Below are 8,230 nucleotides of genomic sequence, written 5' to 3' on the forward strand. Positions count from 1 at the left end.
TATTCTGTCATTGTTTTATTTCTTAACCTTTTCTCTTTGAAATTTATAATCACTCCAGGAATCAGAATGAGTTTTCCTTTGAATCTCCAATGCCTCTATCCACTTTGATCCTCAAGAGATCACTTGGACCCAATGTGCTAAAATAGTTTGGAACTTGAAACAAAGAGTCCACATGCCCTATATTGCAAGTTGTATCCCTTACTCTATCACCCCTCTTTGCACGTTTCCCATGGTGACAAGAGTTTCTAATGACTTAGGAAACACCAAGTCTAAAATATTTTCGTACTTTAGGCTGTGGACAAAATGCTCATCCTCATTTGCTGAAAGAGAGTTTGTTGAGATATCCTCAAAACCTTCATTTTTGTGACTCAAAACTTTTGAATTTTGTCTAAACCCAAATGCATATTTGTCTGTAATCCTCTTCTAATAATCAACGGCTCACCATGTGGAAGTTTGAAAGATAGTGCATGGTTTGGTGCATCTTCCTTCAACTCGTATTCTTCCCATCCAACAAGTGGAATCCCTTTAGTCTTCCTTTCATTGTTATTTTGGTGACACATGCCATCATTAGAAACCAATAAAACATCTTCTTCTACCAAAGACTCTTATGTTCAACTTTCTTTTTAGGTTCCTCTTTTTCTTGTTCATTGGTTTGCTCATTTTCTTCTAGCTCTAGTTCTAGCTCTTCTTCCTTGAGTTTACCAGCTTCTTGTGATTTTGATTCTGATTCGGACTTGGTTTCTTCTATCAAAATTCATCCTTTTGGTTTTTGTTCCTTGATCTCCTCCTTAGACATTTTCCTTATGTATTGATATAGGCCTCTTTTGTCAGGATAATGGTTTCTGAGTGCCTCCTAGTACTTTTCAAAGTGAATACAAGCTTTGAAATCATTTTGCAACCTTTGATATCAAACTTTGATATTGGTCAAAGATTTTGGGGTCCTCAAATTTTTACCTGTCTTTATCCTTCTGTATTTTTATGAATAAATGTTAAACAAAATCTCTGTCCTCTTCTTTTTGTAAAAACCTTGGTTGAGAAATATTGTATTGGGCCTCTATAGAACCTTTCATCTCTATATTCCTTTTAGACTTTTAAGTCTATGTGACTGACATGCATCCAACATGTTAGCTTCACCTTGCAAACTAGCAGGATCACAGCTCTGATAGCATTTGTAATGTCTCTTTTAAAATTTTTCTTATTTTTCTTTAAATAAGTAACTCAAACTCACAATAATGATTGAATAATTAATTATAGATATAAATTTATCCTAAAAATTATCATTTTTGATCATGTAATTTGGACTTAAAGCTTATAATGTACCTCTAAGAATTATCCTTTAGCCTCTACTGTGATTCTTCTTTCAAATTTGCAGTTGTCTACCTTTGTATAGATGTCTTCTAAATGTTTCTAATTTCTACCCAAGTTAGGGGTTTTCGTCCACTAACTTGACAAGAGAAATTAAGGGGTTTTGTCCTTTGATTTCTGAACTTTGAGGGGTTTCGTCCTTGGTTGTTGAGTAATTCACAAGGAAAAACATATGATGTCTCCACAAAATAATTCCCCCTTCATCTTGATTTATCTTCTTTATGTGGTCTTTTTCTTTAACCCATTCTCCTAAGTGCTCCCTTTATTATCCTCCTTCAAGGAAATTGTAGGAGAAAAGAAAGACTGCTGCAGCAAAATTAAAAATGTATTCAAGGAAGGAAAATTACACCTTTCATCTATACAGAGATTAGTGCATGCGTCCAACTTAAGATTTTTCATAACGTCATATATTTTTCTAAGGTTCTCACTTCATCTTAATTTGCAATCAATTTACAAATAGAATTTGAGTAAGTACAAAAAGGATTTGGGACATCCAGCGATAATCTGTACTACATGAAGGCATTTTCACCAGCTTTGGACTGCCACATCATTCTTTTATCATACATAGGTTTCTAGCATCATTGTTTTTTCTTGCAGACCCTATTATTCTTCAAGGGTTAATCAAACACGCATGTTGAACTAACAATTCCAACATTACCAAACTGATTCCTCAATCTCTTTACAGGAAGTAAAATTCAGATGACTCATCCTATTTTAAATGTTAGTTTCTTGAAAAGGTTACACAATTGAGACCTGATGGATTTGAAACAGAACGAAACCCTGTATTTCTCCTTCCTTTCAAGCCCGTCCTTCTTCATATCAAAATCTATTAAGTCTGGGAGAAGCTGGAAGAATTATTTGTGTAATGGTTGCACCCAAATGTATCCACATTGCAGTAAACCACACTGGCCATTGCCGATCTGACTCAATAAACAATGTTTCCAACTGCTATTCTTCCTCTTAGTGCCTTCATTCTAAATCTTTCGTGGAAGTCAAGAGGTGTTATCACAAGGTTTGCACTGCACAGCTCACAAAAAGATTACATACATGTATCACAGGTATGCAACCCCACAACCATATTCAGGAGTGATTTAAAGCATAATCACAGTATTACACAACACAATACTACAACAGGGCCTTGTGTTCCTCAAATTGCTGAACTGACTGTCAAGTGGTGTAGAAGAAACAAACCTGCCCACAAAAAGATTTAGTAAGGTGCAGTCACAGTGGGGAATTGCACTCAAACATAATGTAAGGGATGAAGCAATGAAATAAAATAAAATAGAAATGAATGATTACATGGATTAATACAAAAAACACAAACAATATCTACTTTAATAGAAATTGGAGAATTATTTCATACAATATTTTTTTGTTTGTAGAACGTGAAGCTACCTAGAAGTGTAGAAAGTAGGGTTTTAGGGTATAGAAGAGCCTGTAATTATTAATTATATTAGGAGGAAAATTGCATGATAATTAAAAGCCTTTTGAGGCCCATAAAGAGGTATCATTTTAACACTAGGCCCCCTATTGGTCTATTTCAGAGAAAAGTAACACAGTAGGTTTATATTTCTCACCACAGCGTTGCTTTTCTAGGCATCATGTGTAATATTGCTATAATATTTCATGTGATTGAGTTATGCCTCCTGTTAAGATGCATCTTTTCATCTACAACAGTCCCTTTTCTATCCAGAACTGTGTAATATTGTTTTATTATATTATGATTGAATTCTGCGTCACATTGGAAATGCCTCTCTCTTCTTTGCTAAAACACCTGGAGACTGACAGGTTTCAATTCTATTTTGTGACATGCCTACCTTACCACAACAAGACATGCATGGTGGCCCACTTTAACTCGGGTAGCTTACATAGCAGGTTCTTCATTACAGCAATCATTCCACCTTGCCACATGATCAAGCCCACTGGAATATGTTGGAAATGCCTGTTTTCTGTTAAGTTTTCTTATGATCATTTATGATTATAGTTTACAACTTCACTGTGTAAATTGATCTAAGCTATGCATTTGATAAGACCTACTTGGTGCATTTCGGGAGATTGTTGTGATTTATACATTGTGGGTAAAGGTTGTTCTGGGAAATGGGCATAGAATTATAAGAGGGGATATGGATTATCCTTGTGATATTGTGAGTTTGTCATGGCACATTTTCATGCGAGGCCCACATAATTGATATCCTGGAACTAACATCCAATTATCTAAGGGATCTATTTATCATTGTCTGGTTCCATTTGCCACACTTGTATGATATAATGCATAGTTTCATGCATGTATATTGTGTCTACACCACACAATAATTATGGTGCACAGTTCTTTTTGCATGCATGTATATTTATATAATAATAAGATAAAAAAGTTTTACAATGTGATGCATGTTGTTCATTACGAAAATTCACTTAAAGGGAAGGGTGGAACCCTTGTGCCATTGGGAATGGCTGCTAAAGGACAATTGCAATCAGCATCACATTTGATAGAAGAGGCCTAGAGTCTCTAACGATAGGCATTATGTGCCCATCTATTATGATGAAGTGCATGGAGCCACATTCTAGGGATTTTACTTGCATCAGAAGTTTGATGCCAGACACAATGCTTTCTCCATTTTGCTTGCCGTCCTTCAAGAGTCCAGACATTCATACAATGGAGATAGCATTCCTTTAACCTGTTTTCGATACACAATAGATTAATATCTAATTTGTGTACGTCTCTTTTATGTGGAAAGAGGAATCTGATATTAAAATATTTCTTAAATTATTATCCACATTTAATTTGAAAGTACATGCTTATCCTAATGTAAATAAATTCTCAATGTCACATGAAAAGGGTATAAAATTGATATTGTGAACACAAACATTAGTTAAGAAATCTTTGAAGTAATCTGAAGGGTTGGCAGATACAATGGGAAGAAACAACTTAAGCGATAACTGAGTATTTTTGTTTGTGCAGATATGCAATGAGTTGTGCGGCTAACGATCTCAAGAGGATATATTGGAAACGGGCTTCTTCTGATAGCAAGACTATTCATGTTCTTTCTAGTGGATGTAAGGCTATGTTCACATGGCAGAACTTGAATACGTTGCAGGTTGTCTTCACATTCAATAAGGATGTTGGCAGGCTTTAATTTTGATCATTATTATATACATAAGCTATAATCTTGTCAGTGGTTATATTTCCATTTATAATTTTGGATTTTATTGTTTGTGGTCATGTGTTCTTGATTATAGCCTTTTACCTGCAAGTAGTTAATGGTTAAAAATATTCGAGATGCAGGAGTGTCGCGAAGCCTGTGGTGGTCAAGGCCTAAAAACCGAAAATCGTGTAGGTCACCTCGTGGGGGAATATAATGTTCAATCCACATTTGAAGGAGACAATAATGTTCTTATGCAACAGGTATGGTCTGAATAGGAAACCATTTTTCAAAAAAATCTGATAAATGAGTGCTTTTTTTTTTCAAATCCCACAACCAGAGGGATACAAACGGGTCCTATTCCTGGCTTATGCTAGAAGGCATCCTAACCAAGGGTAATTGGACTGGCATATTTTAGAGTTCAATATTTTATGTTTGTATTGATTGCAGTTTAACTATAATCTATTCCCGGTAATTTTATCAGTGGCTGTCTATGGAAAAAAAAATTATCTTTAAGGAATTATTAATAATTTAATACAATTAACGAATAGATGCAATTTAGCAGATTGCATCTGTACTTTGATCATCACAAGGAGTTTGATGGCTCCAATGCATTTAAATTCTCTTATTGTATGCTAAATTTTGTCTAAACTGACAGAAATATGTCGTTGCCTCTGCCCTAACATCTCATTCTTATGCTTCAGGTTAGCAAAGCCCTATTAGGAGAATATTATGCTGCTAATAAGAAGCGAAGACCCTTTAAGGGCTTGGGCCTAGAGCACATGAATAATGCTCGCCCTGTAATTCCAGCAGTGCTGGATATGTCTACATTGCGAAGTGTTATATTTCAAGTGAGTCCTTTCTTGTTTACTCTATTATTTTTTTTGGTTGTAGTACTGCTATGCTATGCTTTGTACATCAACATAAGGGTGATTCATACGTGTAGTTGACTTGTAACTAAGATGTGTATTGTAGCGCAGGTTGATATTTTCCGTTTACGGGAGCGTGATTTGTTGGAACGTTTTGCCATGGAAATATCTCAATTTGTATCATTAGGAAAAAGTACAAGAGTTGCTTTAACCATGGTGCGTTTGACATTTCTTGGAGAATGTTCTCTCTCTGGTTTTTTAACTATGCTTATATCTTATCTCTCATTCTCTGATACATTTGATTTGCTTTGATTTGATGATTATTAGAGCTACAAGTTGGCAGAGGACTTGGGGAGAGCTTTCTCTCAACGAGCAGTGCTTGATTCCCTTCTTTCCACAGAGTCAAAGCTCAGTTCTTCTGATTCTATGAAGGTGACTGATTTTATGTCCTTCTGGTCTTATACCTAGTAATACTCTGACAGCAGCTATTATCCTGTCTGCATTCTTATGAAGGCTTTGGGATTGTAGGATGTTCTAGGACTATTGAGGACCCTGTATGTCTTGGTCAGTCTTGAAGAAGATACTTCATTCCTCAGGTATGCATATGCTAAAAAAGAAATGATGTAAACCAGTTATGAAGAAAAAGTGGCTATTTTTATCAATATGGCTTTCTGCATAGTTATTTCCATTATATAATATTCCTACGTCACAAAAAAATGAAGGTGATGCTGACGTTAATTTAATACAGATATGGATATTTAACACCACAACATTCACAAATGGTCATCAAGGAAGTGGGAGAATTGTGTAAGGAGTTACGACCATATGCACTGGCCCTTGTCAATTCCTTTGGAATTCCTCAGCCATATCTCAGTCCAATTGCATTTGACTGGGTTGAGGCAAATTCATATGAATAAACATGGATGCAATCAGAGAGTGAGGATTGAATCCACAAGTGGACAGTGTTAGGATTGTCTTTACCATGCTCATACTTATTGGATTGAATCAGAACAAGTGTTTTTATCTCTCCGATGTAATAATGGCAGTGAGATTGAAGAATAATTACTTTTTTTTCTAGGCCTCCAAAAATATAGAGATCAAGTTCAATACTGATCAGGATTGTGGATGATTTGAATGACATAAAATAAAATAATGAGGAAAATCTTTTGGGTTATGAAGTGTGACCCAAAATGTCTGATGACAGAAAACTTACAACTCAGATTTCTTCCAAGAACTGTTTTTGGTTCAAATCTATTTTGAGTTTATATGAATTGAATACACTATGTTGCTTGTGTTGTATTGGGGCCCCATTATCACATTGTGATTTAATAGTGATAACCAAGTTTTTTCTCCACATTTGTGCATTTTCCATCTTGCAAGTAACAATCATTTCCTATAATTATCTTTTATAAAATATTAATTTTTCTACTTTAGTTGCAGCCTGTGATTCATTAAGGGGCAATTGAAAGAAATGTGAGAAATGTACAGGATTTTTTTGAATTATTTCAAAGATAGAAAACTATTGATTTTTCTTACCGTGTCTTTATTTTTACAAGCTGCATTTGTTGCACATTTATGCATCATTGCGTACACAAGATCATCTAACTACTTCAATATCTTAAACCGGGGACAATTATGTGTTTTTCACCTAAATTTGTCTAATCTTGTTTCATATTCTAGCTTTTAGCTCATATATATATGGACACAGCCATATACATCTTGTTAATGTTATACAATTATTCCCTAAATGACATATTCTTTCAAACCCTGTCTTGCAGTGATCTTTTAAGTAACGACATGTACTTCCCTTGGATATTTTGAGAGACAATTTACCATCATGGACCTAATTCCAAATAGCTACTTTACTTGTAGAAAGTAATGGTTTCCAATCCTCCTGATATTGTCGCAGGTCCCACTAAAGTGATGGTCGATTACCAAGATGATGGTGGGATGGCAATGAGATCTCTAAAGACGATGCTACTTTGGATGGGGTAACATAAACTAAGTGAGAAATAAAACCATACAAGCAATCAATATGGTACTAAAAAAATTAGAATTTGGCTCAAATAACTTGAGGCTTACTTCGATATATGCAAAGCAAGAAATCAAATATTATTTTTGACTGTTTGAAATGTCCAATCATGCCTTAATGTGATGAGATAGTTATGTTATGTAGATGCGTTGCTGTTGAACAAATAAGCCCCAGGTAACTGGAAGAGAGCTATTCCAGGAGTTAATTGCATCTAAATTCCAACCTATTGGATACAAGGATGAGCAGCAAGAAACACAATTGTAGGAAAAGAAAATCATTAAAATGGAGGACAAGTGTTCTAGATTATGCCTTGAATTCCAAAAGCAAACCATTTTGTTGAATCTGCCCCTTGATAAATAACTGTAGTAGTGAAGTACATAAAAGGATTTGTCCCATCGAAAGCTCTTTGATGTGAGGCATATTGAAGGGAGAGATTATTAGGCTCCTTACATTTGAAGGAGGAGCTACTTAAATTGCAAAAAGAGCAAAATACTCAAGAAGAGACATCCTTAGCACATATCAAAATTGCTATATTTTTAGATCCCCCTGCAAAGTGATTAGATCCGAGTCTAGTTTGAATCGAATCTGTGATCAAGTCTGATCTGCTTATGGATTTGGGCAAGATTTGGCATTGTAAGGTTGGGTTTGTTTGGGATGATCCTAGGAGAACCCAAAGCAAATCCGTTGGTCCCCTATACCTTTTAACTTTTTTTTTAGGATTTAAAAAAAGAATAATCCAAATGTCACTTTAAAAACTAAACGTTTCAAACACCAAAGCAAGTTCATTTTGATTCATTTCTGTTGTAGAAAAAAAATATCATTCT

General features: G+C 35.0%; 1 protein-coding gene across 2 annotated transcripts in view; it reads left to right on the top strand.

Annotated features, from left to right (window-relative positions):
- Positions 1–6,728, top strand: part of LOC131040288 (acyl-coenzyme A oxidase 3, peroxisomal) — a 66,142-nt gene extending 59,414 nt beyond the window's left edge. For both annotated transcript variants that reach the window (XM_057973183.2, XM_057973184.2), the window contains 7 exons: positions 4,325–4,460; positions 4,649–4,768; positions 5,210–5,356; positions 5,486–5,590; positions 5,702–5,806; positions 5,903–5,970; positions 6,123–6,728. In XM_057973183.2, coding sequence (XP_057829166.2) covers positions 4,325–4,460; positions 4,649–4,768; positions 5,210–5,356; positions 5,486–5,590; positions 5,702–5,806; positions 5,903–5,970; positions 6,123–6,291 — 850 coding nt within the window. In that variant the 3' untranslated portion in view covers positions 6,292–6,728. The remainder of the gene's footprint in view (positions 1–4,324; positions 4,461–4,648; positions 4,769–5,209; positions 5,357–5,485; positions 5,591–5,701; positions 5,807–5,902; positions 5,971–6,122) is intronic.
- Positions 6,729–8,230: the final 1,502 nt, after the last annotated feature.

The sequence above is a fragment of the Cryptomeria japonica genome, chromosome 7 (assembly GCF_030272615.1).
Source record: "Cryptomeria japonica chromosome 7, Sugi_1.0, whole genome shotgun sequence".
NCBI lineage: Eukaryota > Viridiplantae > Streptophyta > Pinopsida > Cupressales > Cupressaceae > Cryptomeria > Cryptomeria japonica.